The 26,287-nt window shown below is 46.6% G+C and overlaps 1 protein-coding gene across 3 annotated transcripts in view; it reads left to right on the top strand.

Annotated features, from left to right (window-relative positions):
* The window catches only part of NBEAL2 (neurobeachin like 2), a 157,632-nt gene extending 132,085 nt beyond the window's left edge, over positions 1 to 25,547 (top strand). For all 3 annotated transcript variants that reach the window (XM_036738106.1, XM_036738107.1, XM_036738105.1), the window contains 23 exons: positions 2,585 to 2,742; positions 3,355 to 3,479; positions 4,203 to 4,329; positions 4,517 to 4,677; positions 5,687 to 5,820; positions 6,190 to 6,297; positions 7,042 to 7,137; positions 7,532 to 7,656; positions 7,739 to 7,879; positions 11,205 to 11,335; positions 11,681 to 11,790; positions 12,102 to 12,219; positions 16,499 to 16,596; positions 16,705 to 16,821; positions 17,296 to 17,385; positions 17,583 to 17,692; positions 17,936 to 18,108; positions 18,230 to 18,324; positions 19,487 to 19,603; positions 19,776 to 19,934; positions 20,641 to 20,789; positions 24,521 to 24,656; positions 24,746 to 25,547. In XM_036738106.1, coding sequence (XP_036594001.1) covers positions 2,585 to 2,742; positions 3,355 to 3,479; positions 4,203 to 4,329; positions 4,517 to 4,677; positions 5,687 to 5,820; positions 6,190 to 6,297; positions 7,042 to 7,137; positions 7,532 to 7,656; positions 7,739 to 7,879; positions 11,205 to 11,335; positions 11,681 to 11,790; positions 12,102 to 12,219; positions 16,499 to 16,596; positions 16,705 to 16,821; positions 17,296 to 17,385; positions 17,583 to 17,692; positions 17,936 to 18,108; positions 18,230 to 18,324; positions 19,487 to 19,603; positions 19,776 to 19,934; positions 20,641 to 20,789; positions 24,521 to 24,656; positions 24,746 to 24,847 — 2,880 coding nt within the window. In that variant the 3' untranslated portion in view covers positions 24,848 to 25,547. The remainder of the gene's footprint in view (positions 1 to 2,584; positions 2,743 to 3,354; positions 3,480 to 4,202; positions 4,330 to 4,516; positions 4,678 to 5,686; positions 5,821 to 6,189; positions 6,298 to 7,041; positions 7,138 to 7,531; positions 7,657 to 7,738; positions 7,880 to 11,204; positions 11,336 to 11,680; positions 11,791 to 12,101; positions 12,220 to 16,498; positions 16,597 to 16,704; positions 16,822 to 17,295; positions 17,386 to 17,582; positions 17,693 to 17,935; positions 18,109 to 18,229; positions 18,325 to 19,486; positions 19,604 to 19,775; positions 19,935 to 20,640; positions 20,790 to 24,520; positions 24,657 to 24,745) is intronic.
* The last annotated feature ends 740 nt before the right edge of the window (positions 25,548 to 26,287 follow it).

The raw sequence follows: 26,287 nt of genomic DNA, 5'->3' as shown, positions 1-26,287 counted from the left end.
CTTTTTTACATTTGCATATTTATCCAGTCCTTCTTTGTCACAAATAAATATAGTCAACTCAATAACCGAGTCAACACATTGGCCATGTTTCAGAATGGACGTCTCATTCCGAAACTCTTTGAACACCTCTCTGCCAAGAAGTAGGAGGCATATTTTATCATTAGTTTTTTTAAAGTCATTTGGTCTTTGCTTTGATCAGAGTTCTGAAGTCTTTCAAAGTTGTTAACTGTGACTTTATTATGGTCATTTAATAAACTTTTCTCCTGGTGCTGGTCATTTTCACACAGCACATCAATATTCTATTACATCTGTATGCCACGATTTATTTAGCCATTCCCCTTAGTTTCTAGTTTTTTGCCACACAGAGAATACTGCTATGAACATTTTTTTATACTTTTGAGCCCTTTCTCTCTTTCTTTGATCTCCTTGGAGTCTGTGACTAATAGGGAATGGTATCACCAGGTCAAAGGATATGCACTGTTTAATGACTTGGATATAGATTCAAATTGCTTTTCAGAATGGCCATTTCACAGCTCCAGTGCATTAGTGTGCTTGAACTCCAACATTCTCCCTCCAAACTGTAATTTTCTTTGCTTTTTTTTTTGTCATCTCTATCAATCTGACAAACTCCAGGGTTGTTTTAATTTGCATTTCCCTTATTATTTGTGGTCTGAGGCATTTTTCATGTGGTTGTTGGTAGCTTGCTCCTTTTTTTAAAACTACACTCCTTCATATCTTTTAACCATTTGTCAATTGGAGAATACCTCTTGTTCTTCCATATTTTGAATCAGTTTCCTGTATACCTTGGATATCAGACTTTTATCAGAGAAACTTTCTGGAAAGATTTCTTTCTAGTTAACTATTTTCCCTCTAATTCTAACTGCATAATTTTATTCGTGTATTAAGGATGCTTTGGTTTTGTTTGTGGGTTTTTTTAAGTACTTTAAAAAACCAGTGCCTGGCACATATGAGGCATTATATAAATACTTATTCCCTTCCCCCTCATATAAAAGCTTTTCAATTTCATGTAATCAAAATTATCTTTTGTAATTGACTCTATCCCTACAAGAATTCCCTACCCATAGCTATAAGATATGTGATTTGCTTATCTTTTAATTTTTGAAATTGTATTATTTTTATATGTTTTTTAATATTTAAGTCACGTATCTATTTAGCATGTAGTGTGGAATATGGTATAAGATACTGCTCTAAGCCTAATTTTTGCTAGACTGCTCTCCAGTTTTCCCAGCAGTCCTTATCAAGTAAGAGAGTTAATTTATATTTTCACTTTATCAAAACTGGGTTATTGAGTTCTATACTATTTCGTATTCTCCTCTGTCTGATTAGTCCATTGATATGCTTTTCAATTTTTCAACCCATAACGAAGGGTTTTGATGACTTTTGCTTTATAATATGTTTTAGGATCTTCTTTTCATTTTTAAAAATTTTTTCTATCGAGATTACTGACCTTTTCTTCTCCCAAATGAATTTTGATATAATTTCAAATTCTATAAAATTTGCCTTTTGGTGGTTTGATTTGCATGGCACTGAATAAATAAATTTAGGTAATATGGTCATTTTTATCATAATGACACCTTTAGCCATGAGCAGCTAATATCTTTCCAACAATTACTTAAGTCCGTCTTTATTTCTATAAATAGTATTTTGTGTGTAGAATCTCAAGTATTTTGTATATCCTGTAGTGATTTTGAATGGAATTTCTCTTTTTCTTCTTGTTGGATGTTATTGGTAATATACATAAAGAATGATGATTTATGTGGTGTTATTTTATATTCTGCAACTTTGATGAAGAAGTTGTTTTGATTGGAGGATTAATATCCACTCCTCCTTCTATAGAGATGGAAACTGAGAGAAGAAGTGACTTGTCTAAAAATCACACAGCTAATAAGGTGCCCCGACTCCAAACCCAATGTTGAATTCAATTCCACACAGACTCTGCTCTTTGAAAAGTTTCCCTCTCTTTTTGGTGAGAACTTAGCGCATGTCACATAGTACTAGGTGACCTATACTAAATTACTAAACTGACTGTATCATAATCCCAAATCAAATATTATACTGTATGGTTGGCAGGGCCATCAAGAAGGGGAGAAATCAGTGAATGGATGAAAAAGCATTTATATTAAGCCCTTACTCTGGGTCAGGCACTATACTAAAAGGACTGTTGAGTGACCTGGACGTATCAAGGGAGGCTCCATGAAGGTGGACAGTAGATGGGTAGGAATAGGAGGCTATTTCAGGGTTACACATTGAGATGTTTCAGAAAGATCATTTGATTTGGAGTCAGAGGACCCAAGTTCAAATTCAGTCTCTGTTCCTTATTATCTGTGTGACCTTGGGCAATTCTCTTCCCATCTCTGACCTTGGCTTCTGACCCACCCCCCCATCCATCAGATCAACTAGATTATTGCTGAGCTCTCTCTATTTCTGACATTCTCAGTGACTCTGAAGTGGGAATCATAGAGAGTGAATGATAATTAGGTCTGCAGAGTGCTATTTGAGGTTGAGGGTTCTTTGCCTGGAGGCCCTTGACCACTGCTTTACCAGGCCTCTTACTCTCCCCTAGGAGTTGGTGCTGGAGCCAGTAATGAAGAGGGGCCGGTCGGAGGGGAAGCGTTACAGCAGTATACAAAAGCAGCTGGCCTCCCAGCACGCCATAGCCTTGCTGCACTGGAAGGCCCTGGGCCGTTTGCTCACTGCACCCCGCTCTGCCTGGGCCCAGAGGTGAGGTTGTAGGGGAATAGAGGGTTGGATAGACAGGAGGAAATTTTTTTCTGGGTGGGGGGAGTGGCCTAGAGAAGTGAAGGGGCCTGATTTAAAGGGCCGCGAAACTGGTGTGGTCTGTAGGCATAGCTTTCTGGAACAGGAGAAATTAATTGGGAAAAATTAATTGCTGGAGGGCAGCAATAGTCATTGAACCTGGGGAGGAAGGCTTGGCAGCATCTCTGTGGATTACCCTCCTGCCTGACCTTTTGTGGCTCACTACTGACCCCTTGTGCCTGGCATGGTGGTACATGCCTACACTGGGGAGGCTGAGGCTGGTGGATTGCTTGAGTGTGGGAGTTCTGAGCTACAGAAAGGCTGAAGGTAGTTGGGTGGCCACACTAAAGTCTGGCATCAAGAAGGCAAGCACCAATATAGCCAACTGGCCCAGGCTGGAAACGTAGCCAGTACAGACTCCCACACCAATCAGTAGCAATATCTGGCTTGTGAGAGGCCACTGCACTTCCAGCGTGTGATAGAGAGACTTGGTCTCAAAAAATGAAATAAACAAAAAACAAGCATACAGGCCTCTTGTCCCCCAATCTCCCCTTACTCTCTGCTCTGTTCTCATAGGAATCCCCCTCCTCCTCGATGGAAACTATCTAGTGCTGAGACTTACTCCCGGATGCGGCTGAAGCTAGTGCCCAATTATCACTTTGACCAGCACAGTGAAGCCAGTGCTCTTCGAGACAATCTGGGTAAGCGTGAGGCTGAAGCTGAAATTCCAGGTGCCTTCTAATCCCTTAGGGCCCTTTCTAGGGAGTGAGAGCACTGGATTCAGGAAGGAGATGGAGGCCCTGAGCCCTAACAGAAGAGGTTGGGAGAACTCAGAATCAAGAGCTCTAATCTCACTTCTTCCTCTCCCTCCCTGCTCTGGGGTCTGTCCCTCCTCCTTGTCTTCCTCCTTAGGCAGGGAGGGAAGGCAGACATTCAGACCTAGGCTTCTTGCCCCAAACCAGCCATTGTTAGTCTTCTCTCTGGCTTCTCAGGCCCCTCACAGCTTGGGCCCTTTCTACCCTTCCAGTCTTCTTATACTCGGCTCCCCTCTGTATACAGTGACCCTGGCATTCTTGTGCTCCTTGTCAGCCCAGTGCCTTTTTACTAGGTGTCTCCCATGCCTGGAAGGTTCTCAGTTCTCACTTCTACCTTTTAGTTTCCCTGGCTTCCTTCAAGAGTCGGCTCAGATTCCACCTTCTGCTGGTGGCCCTTCCCATCCCCCTCCTCCCTTCGCTGCTAATACCTTCTAAGATTACTTTCCATCTACACTGTGTATCTTTTATTTGTGTGTTGTCCCCCCTGTTAGAACATAAGCCTCTTGAGGGCAGGGACTAAGTTTGTTTTTGCCTTTCTTTGTATTTCTAGTGCTTAGTACAATGCCAGGCATGTGGCAAGCACTTAGTTGGTTGATGTCTCCCTCATAGGTGCTACTGACCACCTGACACCCTCCACAGAGGATTCCCTGCCTCTGACTGTGGCCAAGGAGGCCAAGGTCAGCACTCTGGAGGAGGACCAGCTGGGAGAAGAGGAGCTGACTGTACTGGACACAGTGTGAGTGTGGGGTACCATAGTGGGCACAGACTAGAGAACCGAAGGAGCATTTAACATTTAAGTTAACTAGCCTTAATTAAAACCTTCTCATGTCCCCGGATCTCTGTGTCAGGGAGTGAGGGGGTGGGGGTCCTCCTGGGGCCTGGCTCCCCTTACCCATCCCTATGCTCATTTCCTTTTCCCTTAGCCCGGAGTCCTCAGAGCCCGGTGGGCAACAGGAGAAGCTCGTGCTGTGGGAGGACTGCCAGCTCATCACGATTGTGGCTGTAATCCCAGGCCGCCTTGAAGTGACCACCCAACACCTCTATTTCTATGACTGCAGTACAGAAAAAGAGGAGACAGAGGAGGGTGAGTAGCAGGGGAGACAAGGGCCCAGGGACAGGCCTGGAGGCACAAGCCACCTGCACTTCTTTGGTTTCTGCTATTTACTACTTTCTTGGGCAAATCTACTTCTCTGTGCCTCAGTCTCCTTTTTCTGTAAAACAGTGACTCACAAGGCTGTTGAGGAATCAAATGGGAGAATGGAAGCAAAGCACTTTGTAAACCTTAAGGTGCTATAGAAATGTTCACTTCTGTTATTCTCCTTCCTCTGATGTCCTACTCCAATGACTTCTCAGGACACGGGGATGACACAGGGTTTCCCAAAGCTATGCCCGCAGAGTACAAGTTCTAGCAAACCCTACCAAATTGGCACAAGCTAGGACTAGCTAAAGTCCAACCAACATTTATTAAATACCTGCAACATCTAAAGCTCTGTGTTCAGTGTTCAGGTGCAGAGGCTATAATAAAAAAGATGCAGTGCTTGTCATCAGGAGGCTTACAGTCTAGCTAAGTTCAAATAGGCTTATCACTGGGAGGTTTATTGAGTGCTTATGATGTCTAAGCTCTGTGTTCAGTGTTGGAGTATAGAGGTTATAAAGAAAAAGATATCGTGCCTGTCCTCAAGGGGCTTACCACAAGGTTGTAAATACTTTGGCCCCAGCAGCTCATGACACTACTTTTCCTCAAGGATGGGAGGGCATGTCCCTATTGATGCAGTCACAAATTTGTTGACAATAGTAGTAGTTTGACAGTGCTTTACTGGACCCTGTTTGTTTCCTTTTGATTATTACCAGCCTTCTGTGAATGTGCAAGGGGCACAAAGGGGAAGCATCCTGGGTGGGGAATAGGGAGTCATAAGAGCCTAGGGAATAGTGATAAGAGCCTGTGGGTAGGCTATAGCAGGGTTGAGTCTGGTAGAGAAGGGATGTGATGACAGTCCCTAGAAGCAGAAGGAGAAGGATAGTGAGAAGGGGGTGTGGGAGTAGAAAGGGGCTGTGGACCAGGTCAAGGGAAAGAACATACCTCTGTCCCCCAGGCATTGGGTATGATTTCCGGCGGCCACTCTCCCAGCTCCGAGAAGTCCACCTTCGGCGTTACAACCTCCGACGCTCAGCCCTGGAGCTCTTCTTCACTGACCAGGCCAACTACTTCCTCAACTTCCCTCGAAAGGTGGGGAATTGAGGCTTCTCCCAGGAGCTCTCTATACTTTAAGTTTAAACTCTCCATTCACCCCCTACCATAGTATCAGACTTTCTCTCTATGAGAACCTTTCTTTCACTTTTCCCCAAAGAGTGTGGATTCCCAGTATTCTGTCCTTCAGAGAACTTGGGGCCCCTCCTGTACTTGGGAAAATGTACTGATTCTCTCAATTTCTTATGTGACTTCACCCCCCTTGGGGGTGGCTCTGGGTTCTTGGCTGGCACTGTCTTCCTAGCATATGAGCTTCAGTCCATGTATACATAGGGGCAGGGAAGGCTGGGGTCAGAGCTCCATGGCCTTGTATGACTCCACCTTCTGACCAGGTTGCCTCCCTCTAAGGTTCGGAACAAGGTGTACTCATGCATTCTGGGACTTCGGCCCCCCAGCCAGGGCTACTATGGAAGCCACTCTCCACAGGAGATGCTTCGAGCTTCTGGCCTGACTCAGGTAAGCTACTCCTACCTCCATTCCCACCCCACCCCTGCTCCCTCATTCCTCCATCTCCAAAGTATGGTGTGTAGCATAACAAACATTTCTTAAGCATAGAGAACTGTCCTGGGCACTGTGTGGAGATCTCAAGTTTAAATAAGATACAGATCCTACCCCCCTAGAATTCACAGTCTGGTAAAAGGAATGACACTCGTACACAGATAACTAATTTACAATATTATACCAAAGGTCACCAAATGATATCTACTGTGGGATCTGAGGAAGGAGTTCATTGCTGACCCCAGAGTATCAGGGAAAAAATGGTATTTGAATTGCCTTTTCAGGACACCCGGAGGCGCAGGGGGCATTTCTGTCATAGGGAACTTTGTAAGCACAGGCATGGAAATGGAAGAATACAGGGTGGGTAGTAGAAAGAATTTTGGGACTAGGTTGGATTTCTGGCTCTGCTGCTTCCTACCTAGGTGACCTTGGACAATTCATCTATCCTCCTGAGTTTCAGAATTCTCATCTAAAAAATAAGAGGGATTGGTCTGTAAGGTTCTACAATCTTGTAGTCTTATACCCCTAGCAAGGTTCAGCTGGTCCCTTCACTCCGCTCCCTACACATTGACCAAGGCTTCCCTAAGTCGAGTGCTGCAGAGACCAAAGAGCCCAGATCAGAGAATCAAATGAGGGACGCAGCAGGATGGGCATTGTGCCCCTTGAACATCTATCTCCACCCTCTTGCTTTTTCCTTCCCAGAAATGGGTGCACCGAGAGATTTCCAACTTTGAGTACCTGATGCAGCTCAACACCATCGCAGGGAGAACCTACAATGACCTGTCCCAGTACCCTGTGGTAAGGCCCACAACCCTTGTTTTCTCTCTTTCTTAATTCTAGGGCTCCCTCCCTGCTCAGCCAGGGCCTTCACTCTCATTGCTTACCACAGATCATCCCCCTGTGGCACTTGACCTTCAAATGAACCACAGTTTGCTTATCCCAGCCCCACACCTTCCCCAGACATACTCTATCAATGTTCTTTCTCTGCCCACAGGCAACCTCACTCCCCTAGGAATCTCTCTCCTGCTTTTCCCCCTCTGCCCCTAACCTCTGGCTTTGTCCTCAAACCCACTCTGCTTGATTCCTAGTTTCCACCCTCCTCCGTTAGGGCTCGGCGCCTGCCCCTGCTTTTTGTGACTGAATTCACTGCTCTCCTCCCCTATCACCTTTCCCCTATGTCCATCTCTTCTAGTTCCCCTGGATCCTACAGGATTATACATCTGAGACTCTGGACCTGAATGACCCGTCTGTGTTTCGGGACCTGTCCAAGCCCATTGGAGTGGTGAACTCCAAACACGCACAGCTTGTTCGAGAGAAGTGAGCCAGGGTGCAAATCCAGTCCCAGGGCTTGGAGAGGCAGGGAGGTGGGCTTCCTGCTAAACTCCTTGTTCTTCTTCAGGTATGAGAGCTTTGAGGACCCCACAGGGACCACCGACAAGTTCCATTATGGCACCCACTACTCCAATGCAGCAGGCGTCATGCACTACCTCATCCGTATGGAGCCATTTACCTCCCTGCATATCCAGCTGCAGAGTGGCCGGTATGTGGGCAGGACATGGGCACAGATATGAGGGGGGAGGTTGCCACTCTTCTTCTTGCAAGTGGGCTAATTCATTTAACAAACATTTATTGAGTGTACAAGGTCCACAAAGACCTGTGCTTGCTGCTCACTGTATAGTAGAAAAGCAGCATAAACATAGAAAGAGCTTGATTTAGAGCAAAAAGTTTGGCTCATTGACTGCCTGTGTGATCTTGGGTAATTCCTTTAGCTTTCTGGGCCTCACTTTATTCATCTGTAAAACAAAAGGGTTGAACTAAATGATGACTGAGGCCACGTCTAGCTCTAAATCCCGTGTTCCTTAGTTAGCTACAAATCTGGCCTTGGTGTCAAATATCTTCTGTGTAGTCCAGTGAGGTTAAAGCTATGTATACAGATAATGATGATGCAGAGGCAAGAGACTAGGGGCAAAGGAAGGATCCAGGCAAAACGTTATGAAGCCTATAAAGAGGGGGAGATGTTTACCTAGCCAAGTCAGGGGATGTTTTGTGGAGGATGTAGCACCAAGTTAGGACTTGGAGGAAGAGAAGGATTTCATCTGATGGAGATGGAAATTTATTCCAGGCATGGGGAATTATGTGAGCCAAAGCAGAGAAACAAGAAGGGGTGGGATGTGACTGAAGGACGGAGTGCAGTTTGGAGGGAGCATAGTCAGCATGTACTTTAATATTTGAGAACTTGAATATGAAGGTGAGCCCAGGGGAGGATCAGGTGAAAAATATACTGGAGTACATAACATGGTAGCATGTGCCCATAATCCTGCTGCTGGGAGAGGCTGAGGCTGATGGGTCATTTGAGCTCAGGAGTTCTGAGCTGTAGTAGGACTAAAACTCATCAGGTGTCTATACTAAATCCAGCTCTAATACAGTGAGCCCCTGGCAGTGGGAGGCCACCATACTTTGTGAGGAGCAAACTGGCCCTTGTCAGAAACGGAGTAAGTCAAAGCTCCTGTGCCAGTCCATTCAGGCCCATGAATGGCAAGATAGGGAGACTCAGTTTCAAAAACAAAAATTTATTAGAGAACAAGATCCAGGATTAAGAAATGGAAAAGGTCAAAGGCTTGTACATTACCTAGACTTTCTTCAAGAAGAGTTGGAAGGGGACTAGGCAAAGCAAGCAAAGCATCACATAAAATGAAAATTACTGTATCTTAACAGACAGGAAATATCATGGGGTTAATTTTGGAATTAGCTGTGTATGTGTATAGTCAGGCCATCAAGTATGAAAGGTATAGGTCAGAATCAACACTAAATTAGAAAAAATAAACATGAGAAGGAGCAACTGCATGCAATTATTACACATGTACTTATAACAACTTCAACCCAAGCTATTTTAAATGACCTCCAAAAAATGGGGACTGGATAAAGGTTAAAAACGTTGACTCTGACTATCACCATTTCTTAGAGAAATTTAACTAATATAAACAAGCTAAAAAAGGAAGCCTAAAGACCCCTGGATTCACCTCAGTCAGCAAACACTTAGACTTCCTGCCAAAGAAATAGACACGGCAGCCAAAGGCAAGACCAGTTTGAAGTCCAGGCTCGTCTTTAAAATGTTAGGGAGGAAGATAGTGGGAGATTGAGGAATATTGCCTCCCAACACAGAGAGGAAAAAAAGAGTGCAGAAAACTCAGCGATGAAATCCAACAAAGCCAATTCACCCCAAGATCATTTAAGGAGGAAAACGAAAGGAAGACAGCAAGTAGGCAGAAGGCGGAACAAGTCTAGTGTTTCTGTAGCAATTTGATGCTTCTAGTTCCTAACACCTCATGTCCACATGTGTGATGTTAGCAAGTAGAAATGGCATTTTAGAAGATGACATCAGGAAGAGTCGCTGGACCTGAGCAAACATGCATAGAGGAGATCTCTGCTGATGTCTCAAAGAAGGAAAGAAATAAAAAGGGGGGGAAAATTATAGATAATATTAATACCTAAACAGGGGGAATATTAAGACTATGAATCTGTATATAGTTCCTCATCTCTATAAAATCTTTGTGAGAATATATATGCCCTTGTCAAAGGCAGAGGATGAAAATGTGTGAAGGGAACAGGCTTTTGGGGACAGTTTTTCTACTGCAGACAGCACTTTCATGGTCACACTGTGGACTGAAGGGTATAAGGAACACAGCATCTCACTGCATTTATTGTTGATTTTTTTTAAAAAGCATTTAAATATGCAGGAAAAGATATTGCCTTAAAGTCTGTCCTCTAGCAAAACGTTTCTCATGCATGTGTTACGATCATATGAGATTCCTTGATATAACCACTGAGAGGATCCTCTGATTATCAATACCAGCTGCCATAAATCAGGAAAATGTATGCTTGCTTAAAGGGTTCTTCATAGAGAGTGTCCAGAGCAGAGTCCAAATGCAAGAGTAATTCTCTCCAAATGGTGAGATTTTTCAGATGTTTCTGTTCATAGGTGACATTGTGCTTAATGCTTCAAGCCAAAAAATACTACAGAGTCTCTTCAATATGAGATCCCTGGCCACTCAACAGGGAAGAAATAAGCGAATGGGTCTCAGCAGGGATAGCCCTGTGTGTACAGGTACTGACTCTAGCCAGAAGAAGGCCCAAGGATCCTGACAGAAACTGAGGACAGAGGCTAGGACTACCTTACCAGGAGACAAAGAATCCAACTAAAATCCATTTCAGGAAATTCAAAACATAGAATGCCTCTAGCCCTCCGCACTTTGCAGAGCTGAGATGTTGAACATGTGCTGAGCTCTCTGGATGTTCTTGCTTCTCCCAGCTCAGGTTTTTGGTTCTACCTACTCCTCCAGGTCCCTTTGATGAGTCAGCCCTCAGAGACCCCCAGAGGAGTGACTCTCCAGATTTCACAAGCTGCCTATGAAGGAGATTGGTCTGGCTTGTCACAGTCCCTGGGGCCTCTCTATGCCTCCCTCTATCCATTACAAAGTCATGTCTTTATGTTCTTCTTGGCACGTCTAGTGTTTCCATGTCTCACAGGACTCAATTTTTCCATTTCTCCAATCCATGTTTCTCATAGAGCCCTTGTTTGTGTGTTTGGGCATATTCGGGTCTCACAGGACTCTGCCCTTTCCATTGGGCATGCCCAGGTAGTTCTGGGCTTCATAGATTTCGTAAGACTTAGAACTGGCAGGGATGTTAGAGATCATTTGGTCCAACTTCGTTTTTCATATGAGGAAACAGAGGCTCAAGTTGTCTCATGGTCACACAGATAAATCTAGGTCCTCTTCCTCCAAATCCATCTGCCTGTTCCCCTGGGTTTGTCCTGACTTGGTCACATCCATGCACCTCACAGAGCTGTCTTTTCTCCCCTATAGATTTGACTGCTCAGATCGGCAGTTCCATTCTGTGGCAGCTGCCTGGCAGGCGCGCCTGGAGAGCCCAGCTGATGTCAAGGAGCTCATTCCTGAGTTTTTCTACTTCCCTGACTTCCTGGAAAACCAGAATGGTGAGGGAGATCAGGGGCTGTAGAGGCCTGACAGAAGGGAACAGTCAAACCCAGATACTGGAAAAGAGAATGGAACTGGGGTGGGAAAACAGGGACAATATTGGAGAAACACAAGGATTAGGGGTGGGGTGCAAAAAAACTGATATGGGTTGGGAGGGACATAGGACTGGGAAACAGAGAGAGGAATGGGAAGGATATTGGTTCTGGGGACAGGAAGAGAAGGCAAGAGATGTACACCTAAGGAACAAGGGGAGGTATGGGAGGGATATAGGACCTAAAAGCAAGAAGGAGGATGAGAGGGATATAGGTCTCAGGGGGACCTCACTTACTTCCCATCCCCTCCAGGATTTGATCTGGGTAGCCTTCAATTGACCAATGAGAAGGTGGGTGATGTGGTGCTGCCCCGATGGGCCCATTCCCGGGAAGATTTTATTCATCAGCACCGAAAGGCCCTGGTAGGTGGATATGGTCTGTGCAAGTGTAGAACTCTGGGAGAGGGATCAAGGTTGGGATAGGGATGGGGTTAAAGGGAGAGAGGTGAGCCAGAGGAGAGTTAAGCTGGCCATTCATCCATACATTATCCATCCATTCATCTTAGGCCTCCTCTTCCTCCAATCCTCAACTCTATTCCACTCTATCCTAATCCCCTTTCACCCCAAACCTTTCCCCTTCCCACCACTGCCCCATTCCCACCATTCCAAGCTCAGGAGGGGTGTGTGTGACTTTGCAGTGACCCCCCATGGCCATCCCCACCTCTCCCCCTCAGGAATCAGAGCATGTGTCTGCCCACCTCCATGAATGGATCGACCTCATCTTTGGCTGCAAGCAGCGGGGGCCTGCTGCTGTGGAGGCTCTCAATGTCTTCTACTACTGCACCTACGAGGGTGAGGGCAGGATGTAGCTCACCTGCTGTGGCTCCCCTGGGGGGGGGGGGAAGGGCAGGGCTGGGAGTGCTGCTTGATGGAGAGGTCTCTGGATTTGGAGCGGGAGAGGCACCTGAGGCTGCTTTCAGCTCTCGAGCCTAGGATAGGCAGGCCTCAGCTTCTACTGTACCCTCCAGGCAATAGGAGAGGCTGCCTGGTATGGAAGAAAGAATGCTGTCCTTGGAATCAGGAAATCTGGATTCAGATCCAGACTCTGACACTAGCTGTGGACGTGGCCCTGTGGGAATTATTTCACCCCAGCTTCTTAGTCCACACAAAGGAGGGGAGGGGCTGGACTAGGACCTTAGGTCCTCCCCAGCTCTAGCATTCTGGGATCCTATGACCTGGTCCTCTTGGGCCCAAATTAGGGAGACACAGCACCAGAGATCTCAGACCAGGACATAAAGGACAGGATCAAGAGGGGCTGATTTTAAGGACCCTCAGAGGAGGGGGTGAGATCATGGTAGGCTGAGGTGGTCAGGGAGAATTTGAACTACACTGGGAAGTTTCAGTTTTTGATGAGGCAGGAACAGAGGTCAGCAGTGTGAGCAACAGAGGTGCGTTTTTGGATCCTGACCGTCCACCCAACATATAACCTCTCCCTCCTAGCTGTGTGTCGCTTCATATTTGATAAGCATACTGTCCATGCCTTTATCCAAGTCATTAATAAAAATGTTCAGCAGCGTAGGGCCAAACACAGATCCCTGGGTTCTTCCACCAGAGACCTTTCAGGTTCACGTTGAACCACTGTGTTCTGTGGAAAGTCATTCAATCACTTCTGGATCCAACTAACCATAGCATTGTCTAGCCCATATCTCTCCGTCTTTTCTACAGGACAGTCCCAAGAGATTTTGTGAAATGTTCAGAAGAAATCTAGGCCATCTAGACCTCTAGAATTCCCTTAGTCTATCAGTCCAGTTACACCATCAAAAAAGGAAATGATCTGGGTTTTTTTCTTTTTTATTGGTGCCTTTTATCTTCCCATGACAGACATTTCAATCCATGCCCAGATTGAACCTTCACTTATGATAAAAAAAAAAAATTAAGTGACACATTTGCTCTAGTAATTACCTCAGACCGTGTGTATGATTTTCTGTCCTTTCTTCTTTAGTAGGACCTGTTCTTAATAAAGCTGCAGGGACTCTTTGTGACTGTCACTTCCTTTTCTAGACAGTTACTAGTCATCCCTTTTGTAATTATTATGTTCCCAATTTTTTTTTTCACTAATCAGAGCTCATTGTATACTATAGTTTGCAGAGTCTACAATTTCTATAAATTCTTTGTAATTATTTTTGGGAATCAGGACATTTGCTTTTCTTTAGTTTAGAGATGCTTCTATTCTCCACAATCTTTTTTAGTTTTAGATTTCAATTAGTTAATTTTTAGCATTCTTTTTTTTTATTTTGAATTCCAGATTTCTCCACAATTTTTCAAAGGTCACTGACAGTGGGTGGGCCAGCATATCTGCTAGTTCTTTCAGTACCATGGGATGTGATTCATATTGACTCGGTGACTTGAATTTGTCAAATGCAGTCAGGGACTTTCTCACCACTTATCTTGGGTTTCCACTCCCTGCTGACTATTTTTATTCTGTCCTTTCCACACCAATCACTGTTTTCCTTGGCAAAGGAAAATAGGGTGAAAGGTTCTGCATCATCGTCAGTCGTCATCTGTACTCACACAGTGTCCTCTAGCTCTTCCTTGATACTTCTCCTTTCTCCCAACACAACTGCAAAAGTCTTCAGTGACTTTCCTAGATAGACTTTCCTGGACAGACCTCAAGTCATTCTGAGAGTGAAGGCTTCCCACTCTATTCTTAGAGAAGAAGTGCAATATTGACCTTTTGTATTCTTCCTTTATTACTTAACCTGCCATCTTCTATAGGTGTCTTATTAAGACCTAAGTTGGTTGATGAGTTCTTTCTGTATCCCCTTGGTCTTTTTAAACAATACCCCCTTCTTATAAGAATTGTTTCTCTTGGTTTCTTCAGAATTTAATTGTTGATACCTTATTATCTTCCTTGGGGTGACATCCCCTGCACATTTTGAAATCTGCCCTCCCCAAATTTAGAGCACATGTCAGATCAAGCCCAGCTTTCTTCTTCTCTGTCCACACGTTCTAAGATAAAGTAATTAGTCACTTCTTCTTAAAGTTATTCCCATTTCTACCAAAGTACCCAGTTTCTCCATTTCCAGCAACCATTTACTCATTTCTTCCTTCTGTCCAGGTTGTCTGTAGAATACCCTAATGACAATATCTCTTCTCTTTCTTCCGGTATCACTCATCATTCACACATCATCTGTTAATGCTGACTCTCTCTGGTTCTTGGATTTCCTTACGTGACAGTATCTCCGTAAAGTACAACCTTACTCTGCTTCTACTCCCTTCTTGCCTTTCCTGTTCCTTTATGAGTAAGTGTATACACTCTATAAGTGTATACCTAGTAACTGTTACTCTGGAGAAACCTTTGTCAAGGCCCTATAAAGTATTTGTGCTCCTGGAGGAGGGGAATCATCTCAATCTTGACATTGTTCCTATAAACAGAGCCAGAAGACAAGAGGGAAATGCAGCCAAATGGAAGGGCGGCTCGCTGGTTTTCTTCGGAGAGGCAGATATGTTGACAGGGTTAGTTTTATCATGTATCCAAGGATATTAAGAAACATTTCATTTGGTCTCGTCATGTTGCAGTACCCATGGTAACTGTTTGCAAATAGGCAACATTTGTTGCAGAGGCTGAGAAGGTAGAGAAGCTCTGCACAGCACTTAGATGAGACCTTTCAAGGTAGATGGACGTATACTTTTACACTTGGAAATTTCCAATTCAAAGGTGGACATAGGGACAGATACCCTCCACCCCCTCCCCTAGACCACACACACACACACACACACACACACACACACACACACACACAATACCTTCTTTTAGAAACATACTGGGAATATTAAATACTACATATCATCAGGAAAAAAGTGAAATTAGGTATTGTAACTAACAGGAAATGACTGGACCCTGAGCCTATTATTCACTTAATTTTAAGCCATGGCTCAGAAATTGAAATCCATTTTTCAGGCACCATTTTCTTAGCATCCCAACTCCGCCTTTGTGTTTTGAACACCTTGCTTTCAGTGGGTAGGAGTGGGGAATGTGCTACCTGTGCCTCTAAGATAGTGTTTCTTGCTGAAGACTTTATCATCTGTAGCAATGCTTTCTAGCTTCTTTCCGGCGGTATCATCTATTTCCACTTGAATCACCAGAAATGAGTAGCAGTCATCAAGTATCTTTACTGGCACAATGCAAAAAGCCTAGAATTTGGAGTCAGAGAATCTGAGTTCAGATCCTGCCTTTGTCACTACCTGGGTGCACTTGGGCACGTTGGTGTGCCTCAGTTCCCCCATATGTAAAATAACTCTAGGGCCTCTAAAGTCTCTTCCCACTCTTAATCTGTCATCTTATGATCCTTAATTTGACAGATCTTGGGAGCTTCTCCATCACATCCTAGATATGTCTAGAGAAGACAACAGTCTTCCACTCTCACCAGATTCACAGCTGCTTCAGTCTCCCTCAGCAGTTTCCAATCACTGTGACTCACCTGCTCTTTCTCAGACCTCTACAGGCTGAACTCTCACCTGACAGCACCTGTTGATTTCATTATGGATACTCAGATGACAAGTAGCTACTTCCTGTTTAGAGCTCCAGCTTCCTCTTCTTGGGGGAGGGCCTCTATATCTACCATTTAACCCCAAGTGTTCAGTTGGTCCTTCCTCCCTTTCTTCTCTGAGTTATAGTCTTTCACCCTTCAACTTCCTCACACAGGTCAGGATCTCCCTCCCCTTCTTAAGATCCTTTTTCTTTGCTTTCACATTGAAGTTCTCCCATTCTTAAAAAAAGGAATGTTTCATTTTCCTTGATAACATGAAGAATAGAGATATATTCTTCAAGCTCCTCCCCCTTTCTCTTTTGGGAGGGGAGCTGACCTGAACTCTTAAGCATAGGTAGGTAGCTTGTAGTTGGCTGTAGCAGAAAAAGAAAAACTGTGCAGTCTGTGGAGAGCACTCCAAATTTCCCTCTGCTTCCCATACTTTATGGAACCAAGATAACAAACATCAGTCAAGTCCCTGCTATCTGCCAGGTACTGTGCCAGAGGGTCCCTTTCCGCTTCTGGTAGTCTGTGTTCTAAGGTCCTCTCACGTATGAAAACCTATGGGTCTGTGGACAATAAAGTGTTTCCAAACTGCTTAGGGGCTGTGGATCTGGATGCTGTGGCAGATGAGACAGAACGGAAAGCCTTGGAAGGCATCATCAGCAACTTTGGACAGACCCCTTGCCAGCTGCTCAAGGTGAGGCCAGGGCTGGTAGGAGGGGCTCAGAGGGAAAGGGAATTTGGGGATTTTGTCCAGGCTTGGCACTGACTCAGGCCTCCTCCTCCTTCCTGGATGTGTCTTCAGGAGCCCCACCCTTCCCGACTCTCTGCCGAAGATGCTGCTCGTCGCCTGGCGAGGCTTGATACCTATTCACCAAACCTCTTCCAGAACCTTGACCAGCTCAAGGCCTTCTTCGTTGAGGTGAGCAGGATCAGCCAGACCCAGGAGCTCCATGTCTAAGGAGAAGCCTTGGCTGACAATCGAGATCAAATGAGAAGACACGTAAATCTTAGAGCGCTCTATAAATGCCAGCCGTTATTATTGTTACTATTATCGTTCTAGATCTGGCTCTGGTACTCCCACACTGTATGACCTTGGGCCACTTCACCTCTCTGGGCTTCAGTTCCCTCATTTGTTAAATGGGGCTAACAATCCATTTCCTTCACCTCCTCTTAGGGCATTTGGGAGGATAAAATGAATTAGTGGATTTGAAAGCACTTCGGAAAAATTTGATACGCCCTGAAAAAATTAATTTAAAAATGACCTGGATAGAAATAATGCATGGCGAAGGTGACAGAATAAGACAGTGTCCTATAATTCTCTCCAGCAGCTTGGGGAATCTTTAGTGCCTTCTCTTGTCATTCCTGGGGTCTGACTGGGCTCCTTATGCTCTAGGGCATCAGCGATGGAGTGCCCCTAGTGTTGGCTGTAGTACCCCACCGGCAGTCCCATTCCTTCATGACTCAGGGATCTCCAGACTTGCTGGTAAGTCCTCATTGAGGAGCTATAGGGAGGAAAGGATGGTGGTCTTCCTGGACCCCCGACTCTTCCGTAGTCTTTGAATCTAATAGTCGTTTCTCTTTTGTCTAGCCTCATACTCTCCAATCTACCTTTACCCTTCTGACTCTTGGCCCTTCCTATGTAGATGGATTTTCATCATTCTTTTCTCCTCATTCCCAAAGGTGACCGTGAGTGCCAATGGACTGCTGGGTACTCACAACTGGCTGCCTTATGATCGGAACATCAGCAACTACTTTACTTTCAGCAAGGACCCTACTGTGTCCACCGCCAAGTATGAGAGTGGACAGATGTTGAGTGGGAGGGAGGGTCTGACAAGAGGATGGCATGGGGAGGAGTAAGGAGTAATAGAATATAGACTGGATGTTACCAAACACAAATGAGGGGGACCACTAGGATAAGGGAGTTGGAGGGCAGAAGCTAGTACCACCTATAGGGCATAAATGAAGAAGACAGGAAGAAGGGTATGTGCTCATGTGTGGCCAGCCTTGTACTCGATGCTCTCTTCCTATCCTAGGACACAGAGATTACTGAGTGGCCCTTGGGCACCGGGTGGGGGCGTGAGTGGCCGTGCTTTGGCTGTGGCCCCAGATGGAAAGCTCCTGTTCAGTGGTGGTCACTGGGATGGCAGCCTTCGAGTAACCAGCCTGCCCCGTGGCAAACTACTGAGCCAGCTCAGTCGCCATATTGGTATGGGCCGTTTGATGCTGGGGGGTGGGGGTGGGGAACAGAGAGGGATAAGCCTACGGCCAAGGGATGATGGGGCCAGGAAGCCTCCGAAATCTCCATCTATCTATATGTTTCCCTGCAGATGTGGTGACCTGCCTGGCCCTGGACCTGTGTGGACTCTACCTCATCTCGGGCTCCCGGGACACAACCTGCATGGTGTGGCAGGTCCTGCAACAGGTGAGCTCACTAAAGACAAGGGGCCAGGAACCAGACTGGGGCAGTAACTGGGGGAGAGGGATGGCTGGGCAAGGGACAGAGATAGACCGTTCTCTCTCTTTTTTGTTTTCAGTTCTTTTTCTCCTCTTTTCTGTCCTTCTTCCTTTCTTTTCTGTCTGGTTTGGTATGGTTCAGTTTATTCCATTTAGCCATTCCCAACCCCCAAACCGTTTTTTTTTAAAAATACTTTTTCATTATGGACTTTAATAGACATCAATAAACATAAACATTTCCATATGCAAAAAAAAACAGAAAAAGATGCTTGCATATGAAACCATGTTATGTACAGCTTGTGCTTTTAAAGTATATATACAATTTAACACAATAGTATACCATATTGCCTTGCTTCTTTGTCCCCTCCTGAACTTTTTTCTCTCTTCTGTGTATTTCTAAATGTTACATTGACTTTTATTTTTATATTTTTTACATTGACTTTCTCTCTCCTTCCTTTTTTTCTTTTTCTTCCTTTCTCTCCTTTCTTTTCTCTTCCTGCCTTCCTTCCTTCCTTTCCTTTTTGTCTTCTTTTCCTGCCTTACATGAGGCTCACAGTCTGCCCAGGGCAGATAACTATAATTCACCATATTTATTACACAAGCAAGTATTGCTCTAGAAACAAGCTGAGGTTGCCTGCCTTCACTGGAAGAGTGTCACACAAGTATTTGTGAGGTCTGAGGGGAAGGCCAGAAGTGACTAAGGCGATCAGCTTAGATTGCCTTTAAAGGCTGAATCAGCATATAACAAGACAACAGCAGAGAGGCCTCGCCTAGAAAACAGTGTGAACTAAGGCAAGATGGCAAGGGGGTTTAAGGCAGAGTGTGTTCAGGATATAGAGCTCTAATTTAGCTGCAGTATAGACCACACGGAGGGGAAGTAACATGGTTTAAAGCTGGAAAGGTAGGTAGAGTGGCCCTATATTGTAGAAGGCCTTGAATGCCAAGCTGAGTAGTGGAAGGCAATAGGGAACAACTAAAGGTTTTTGAGTACAGAGTTCTCTTCCTCCTTTCCCTCATGGACATTAATGCACATGTGGATGCTCCTTCTGTTTCCACTCCCCATCTCTCTTCTTCCTACTTAAAGAGGACTTCCTTGGTTAGTCCCCTAATGCCACGTTTCTCTCCCACAGGGTGGCCTGTCAGCAGGGCTGGCTTCAAAACCAGTGCAGGTGCTGTATGGGCATGAGGCTGAGGTGACGTGTGTGGCCATCAGCACGGAGCTGGACATGGCCGTGTCAGGCTCCAAGGTGAGGCTCGGGGCCCAGAGGTGCTGGTCAAGGACCATGGCAGCATCTTGTTTTTGTTTTGTTGTATTTGGGGTAAGAAAAGGATTCCAGGCAGGGCTTGGTAGAGGTTTCTGTCTCCTGATCCCTAGTCCCCTTGTCCTGCATCTGTGTCATAATGTCTCATTCTCTCCAGGATGGTACAGTAATCATCCACACGATCAGGAGAGGTCAGTTTGTGGCTTCACTACAGCCCTTAGGGGGTGCAGTGCCCGGGCCTGTGGCTCATCTGGCCCTGGGACCCGAGGGCCAAATCGTGGTACAGAGCTTGGCTCAGGAACGACCAGGGGCCCAGGTGTGTATGTATATATGTATGTACGTACATCTGTGCCAGTGTAAATGTGTGGGGAACATCCTGGGAGAAGTAATTTTAAAAATGTGTTTTATGTGACTGAACATGTATAACTTATATCAAATTGCTTGCCTGCTCCATGAGGAGGGAGAGGAGGGAGGGAGAGATTTTGGAACTCAAAATTTTAAAAAACAAACATCAGTGCACAGCAGAGAACAAAAAAAAAACTTAGAAGGAAACACAGAAAAGCAGGGTAGCTTTGAAAACAATGCGTAGTATTTGTTACATAGTGTTTTTTTCCTTTAAACAGTCTGAAGTGGAAAGGGTTTTATATCGAATCCTCTTTATGTTATGCTGTATGCGTAGAAAAGTCCTTTTTTGTTGTCTTTTTGTATTTAGTTCAAAATAAATTTTTTTTTAAAAAGTTAAAAAAAATTTTACACATAATTGGAAAAAAAATAAAATATTTAAAGGAGAACATTCAGTCTGGAAGAAGGGGGACCCTAACCCTTAATGGGAAGGGAGAGGTGCCCTAACGGAGCAGGAAGGGATGAAGATAGGTGGGGAGAGCCTAGCATAGAGGAGACCAGCTGCAGAATAGCAGGGGAAGGGAATGCCCATCTTCAGGGTTGGGGCGGGGGAGTTAGTGGGGTCCCTGGATCAGCAGTGTGAAAATCCGGCTGACTTTCCATCCTCTTCTCTGCTCTAGATGAGCTGCTTCTTGCACCTCTATTCAGTGAATGGGCGGCTGCTGGCTTCCCAGAAGCTGGAGGAGCAACCCACAGCCCTGGTGCTGACTGATGCCTTTGTGCTGTTGGGCACAGCTCAGTGCAACCTTCACATCCTCCATCTGCACAGGTGAGATCTCCCCCTCCCCCTCTGGGCTTCCTGTGATGACTAAAAAGCCATTTCATTTTTTCATTCAACAAAACATGTATTAAGTTCCTACACTGCATGATACCTGGAGCTCAGTACTGGGGCACAAAATGCCAAACTTGGGTTAATTGTAATACTGATGTGTTTTCTCAAAAGCGACAGAGGAGAGGAGGACCAGTCCCGAGATGCAGACACATGTCCACACAGGCATGTGTGTTCGGGGCTGCCCAGGTCATTGTGTAGCAGGGCTGGCCAGCCCTACACCTGCCTGGTGCACACAAAAGGGCATGAGATTTTGTACTAAGCCCTCCTGCCCCTTCCTCTCCCCATTTTTGTGGTCATGGTGGAGCAACTTCCTATCCCTACAAGGGCCAGATTAAATGGATGTTGAATTTACTCATTCATGCCTACTAGATTACTGGATGCATGAGGACAAAGCTCTTGTGTTCGATTTTCCCCAGAACTGACCACAAGGCCTTGTAGACAGTAGGCATTTAGTATTTGTTGGATGGATGGATGGATGGATGGATGGATATACCTACCATTTACAAGGGCTTGAGGGGAAATTAAGGTTCAGCTAAAATATAGCCCCTGCTGTGGTGGAACTCTTAGAGGACAGTGGCTGGTTTGGGTTTTTTGTTTTTGCTTTTCTTTGTATGCCCGGAACTTAACACAGTGTCAGGTACGTGGTAAGTGCTTAATAAATGCTCCTTGACTGACTTGTAGTCTGGTAGGTATGAATGGATGAATAAATGAATGATAAAATGCCAGTGAAAAATGTGCTAACTCACCCTCGTATATAATTGCTCTGTCCTGTTTTATAATCTGTTCTACCTGTGTGTCCTGACTCTCCAGCCCCGCCCCCTCTGCCACCTCCACCCCCAGCCAGGGAGCTCCCTGACAATGATGAAGACCTTTTCTGCTCCATGAGGCCAGGACCGTATCTTAGCTAAACTGTGTATCTGCCCCCACACACACACAAGGCCTGCACTAAGTTCCGTTCTTGCCACTTAGTAGGCATATAATAGACTTTTGTTGAATTAAATTGAAATTTATTTATGAATTAATCCATTCATTAATCACTCCATGTGTAGAACCTTGGGCTGAGTGCTGGGCAGGTACAAAGATAAGTAAGGCCCTGTCCCCACCATCATGGCCTCTGCCATCCTTCTTCATTGCCCCCTCTTGTTAGGGGCAGTCACCTTGGTCTGGCTTTTCCCCCTCTGCATCTGGCCTGGCCTTTCTGTGCAGACACCCGCACCTGCTGGACAGCCCTCATAAGAGGCAGCACTTTGTAACCCAGTTATTTCAGGCACAGCAATTCAACCTCAGGTAGCTGACTCCCAGCCTGTAAATGTACGTACTATTCTGTTCCATCGATGCGATTTTCCCTTGATCACCTCCACCCTAGCACCCCAACCCTGGGAAAGAACATTAGGTTTGGAGTCAAGAGACCTGGGTTCAAATCCCTGCTCATCCACTTCTAGCTGCCTGGCTTTAGATAAGCCCCTTCCCCCACCTCGGTCCCAAAGGCCCCTTCTTGCTACAAAACTGTATGCCTGTCCTCGAGGCCATGTATGCTTATCTTAAGGTCCCTGCCCTCAGGATTCATTCCCAAGTCTGCCTTGGGACTGAGCAGAGTCTTCAGATGTTCCATGGATTCCCCAAATCTGCTCTACTACCACCCATGAGTGGGGTATCGTCTTCCCCCCAGCACCTTGTTCTCTTGTTTTCTAGCTCTGGCCCTTCCATCTGGAGAGGTAATGGACTGGAGAGAGCTCTGCACTTGGGGTTGGAAAAATCTGGGTTCACGTCTGGCCTGTGACCCTGGGCAAATCACTTAACTTCTGTCCTTTGGGCCAGTGGTGTGAAACTCCAATAGAGATGGATCCCTGTTGGCATACTGACTCGGAAAACCATGTTGATCTTTGTCGCTTGTATTTTTATTTATTTCGTTAAACATTTTCCCATTACATTTTAACCAGGCTCAGTTGGGTGTGTTGTGGGCCTGCACACTGTCTGTGGGCACATGCCATGTTTGATACCTCTGCTCTGGGTAACTCTTGGAAGACCCTAAGGTGCAGAGAAGCTATGGACTGACCTGCATGGGGAAGGAGTTTCCTGTACTGATCCAAGTCCCATGTCCAGTCCCTATCGACATTCACATAGGAGCTTTACTTTATCCAAAAGGCCCACGTGAAATAGGAGAAGAGAAAGGATCACTCCGTCCTCATTTTATCCATTAGCAAACCCCAGCTCAGGGAAGGTCTAGGCTTGGATCCAGGTCTCCTTATGCCAAGAATACTGTTCTTTCTCCATTCTCATCCTGCATTTCATCCACTTCATCTCCATCCACTTCTCTTTAGCCAGGGTCTGTACACCAGGTGCCTGAGCAATAGTCAGGGGTACTGTCGTGAGGATTGTGTCAGGGTGAAGGGATGAGGAGTCAGCTTCGAATCACCAGCCAGTTCAGATGCATCATACACACTCTGGCTGTGTGACCCTGGGGAAGTCACTTTCCCTCAGTGCCCCTAGCCAGCTATCCAAGCTACCAAAGAGTTGCTGCTACTCTAAGGAATTTTGATAGGGACTCTCCCTCCCCTGCCCTCCTTCTACCCTGCCCCCCCCCCCCAAAAAAAAAACAACTCACCACCAGACAAACAAGGATCAAGGATTTTTATCTGAGGATCCCTAGCACGGTTTAGTGGAAAGGGCCCAGGACTCGGAGTCAGGGGTCTTAGGGTCAACTATGAGCCAAATGACCATGACTGTGGCCAAGTCCCTTCACCCTTCTGAGGCTCTGTAAAAAGAAGGCTGATTAGTTCTTGGACTTCCTCCCTCACAGAGGTGGGCACTGTGATGATTACTATCCCAGGGCCTCCCAGGGCTAGCTAAACTGAGCAGCTACTTCCCGAGCTCAGTTCCCAGCCTTTGAGGAGTCAGACTCCCAGACTTGGACGTTGTCATTGAGGCCTCCCATGTGACCTCCAGGCCCACATTCCCGCTGTCCATCTTGCCGAAGACCGGTTTGGGTGGGGGCGGGGTTCCGGCCTGGGTGACCCTGCCTTTAATCCCTGTTCCCCCAACCTTCGTTTCTCCTAGCCCTTGCTCCCAGAGGCAGCTCTGCCTACATTTCTCAGCTATAGAAAGGATGCCCTTCCAGCTCTGTTAGAGTATGTTGGAGCTGGAAGGCACCTTAGAAATATAGGTGAGCTCGGTAGGCATTTTCGACCCAGCTCTGGAAGGCCTGCCCCGGATAATTGTAATAGTGAGTATTAATATCACCTGCAAATGACATGTCATCTCACTTGGTCCTCACAACACGCCTTTGAAATGTTATCTCCCAGTTTACACCTTGGAAAACTGAGGCTGAGAGGTCCATCACCCAGCCGGCAGGTATCTGAGGCAGAATTTAAGCTCAGTTCTTCCAAATCCACTAGGCCACCTCACTGGACTTCTTTCTGAGCTCCGAGCCTGGTTCCAACTCCGGTAGACGGTTTGCTCAGGTTTCTCATCTGGAAATTTGGGGTGATAAACAGACTACTTCCCTCTCAGGGGGCTGCCATAAAATCGTAATCCTCACAGTCATATGAGGTTTCACCATGTCGCTAGGCTTTGGAAATGTTCGGGGCCTCAGCCACCCACCCCCTCCTTCCTCCCTCTGCCCATCCGCTTTGACCTCACCTTGCCTTTTTTTCCCCCTCACTCGTTAGTCTGGCCCCAGCCGTGCCCTCACTGTCCATGAAGGTGCCCATCTACAGTGTGGCTGTGACAAAGGAGAGGAGCCACATCCTGGTGGGGCTGGAGGACGGGAAGCTGATAGTCGTGGGAGCTGGACAGCCCTCGGAGGTGAGGGGCAGAATCCAAGCTGTGTCTGGGGGTGGGGCGGAGGAAAGCCTAGAACATGAGGATGACTCTTCCCTTCTGGCCTCCCCTAGGTGCGTTCAGGTCAGTTTGCCAGGAGACTCTGGAGATCTACGCGGCGGATCTCGCAGGTGTCATCTGGAGAGACGGAATATAACCCACCGGAGGCAAAGTGATTGCCCGGCCGTGCCAGCCCTCCCGGCGGTGCCAGCCCCCTAGTCCAGGCGCTCTGGCTCCGCCCCTAGCGTAGTCCGGCCGCCCCTCCTCCTCCCGAAGGGGCGGGAGAACAAATGCACTGGCCCTGGGCCCCAGCCCCACCTCGGGGTGGGTGGGATGCCCAGGAGGACGGGTGGGGCTCTCAGTCTGGTCACTGGAGATATCCCCTTCTAGGGAGCTGACCAAACCTCCCTCCTCTCCTCAGCCCCCTTCTCGGGCTGAGAAGTCAGGCACATGCCTATAAATAGGCATCGGGGATGGGGATCGCTGTTTGCAGGTGACATGCCCGCCCCTCAGCTCAGGGATTGGTGGGGGCCGGTATCCCTAGGAAAGGCTCGCCCCCTAGCAGGTATGGGGGTGGGGCTGCAGGGCCTCTCTCTGGCTGGACCAGGGAAAACAGGCTAGTCTGTGGATGGGTGGGGGTGAGGAACGGGGTGGTGAGGAGTGGCCTGCCCTCCCCTGGGGAGCTAGCCCCTGGGCCCTGCCCACATGGCAGCACTTTGCACAGCCCAGAGTGGGATGGGTGGGGTGGGGGTGTCCGGGACAGCCTGTCTTCTTCCCAAACCCCCAAGCACAAAGGGGCCAGTGCCCGGTGCCGTGGCCTTAACCCTGTCCCTGTAAGTGGCCTTCCCCCAACAATAAACTTGCCCTGTTTTTGTAGCTGCCTTGCCTCAGTGTCTCTCTGCCCTCCAGACTCTGAACACTGCTTTGGGAGCTTCTTGAAGGCCCAGCAGCCCTCTCACCTACTTAGGCATCACAAGGGCACACAGGCCCTACCTCAGTGGGAGGGTGGGGCAATAGAAACACACAGAGGGGAGAATGTACTACAATCCAAACTTACAGCCACCCTCCAGTCAGTCAGCACACTTTTATACTGTGCTGGACAGTGTGTGTGTGTTTGGAAGGTCGACACAGTGATACAATTTCAATCACACCCATGATGTAGGACACAGTCACATAATGAAACAAAGGTCAGTATAGTGACACACGCCATGTCCTGCAAAGGCACAGTTAATATGTGACACAAAAATACAACCAGCCACACACTATACAAATACACAATCGCCCCACTATTCTTTGGGTGAGGGAAGGGAAGGAGGGGATACTCCCCTTTGACCACAGAACCTGACCCTTTGGCCTCTTCATTTTGATGCCCCCGGTCTGCCGGCCAAGGGACCCAGAATTACCAGTACCCTCAGGACTCCATGTTTTCGGAGTGAGGAAGGAGTCTATCCTGTATGACTGGGACTGAGTGAAAAAAGCTAAGGCAGTAGGGAAAGACCCCTAGGCTCTACCTAGTCCTGGCTCATTCTTTCTCTAGCTGCATAACCTGGGGCAAAGTTTCTTCCTCCCTCTGGATCACTTTTCCTTTTACTTTAGAGTAGTGGGACTGAACTAGC

This window comes from Trichosurus vulpecula, chromosome 9 (genome assembly GCF_011100635.1).
Source record: "Trichosurus vulpecula isolate mTriVul1 chromosome 9, mTriVul1.pri, whole genome shotgun sequence".
Taxonomy (NCBI): domain Eukaryota; kingdom Metazoa; phylum Chordata; class Mammalia; order Diprotodontia; family Phalangeridae; genus Trichosurus; species Trichosurus vulpecula.
The sequence above is the reverse complement of the archived record's forward strand: the minus strand, read 5'-3'. Positions and strand labels throughout refer to the sequence as shown.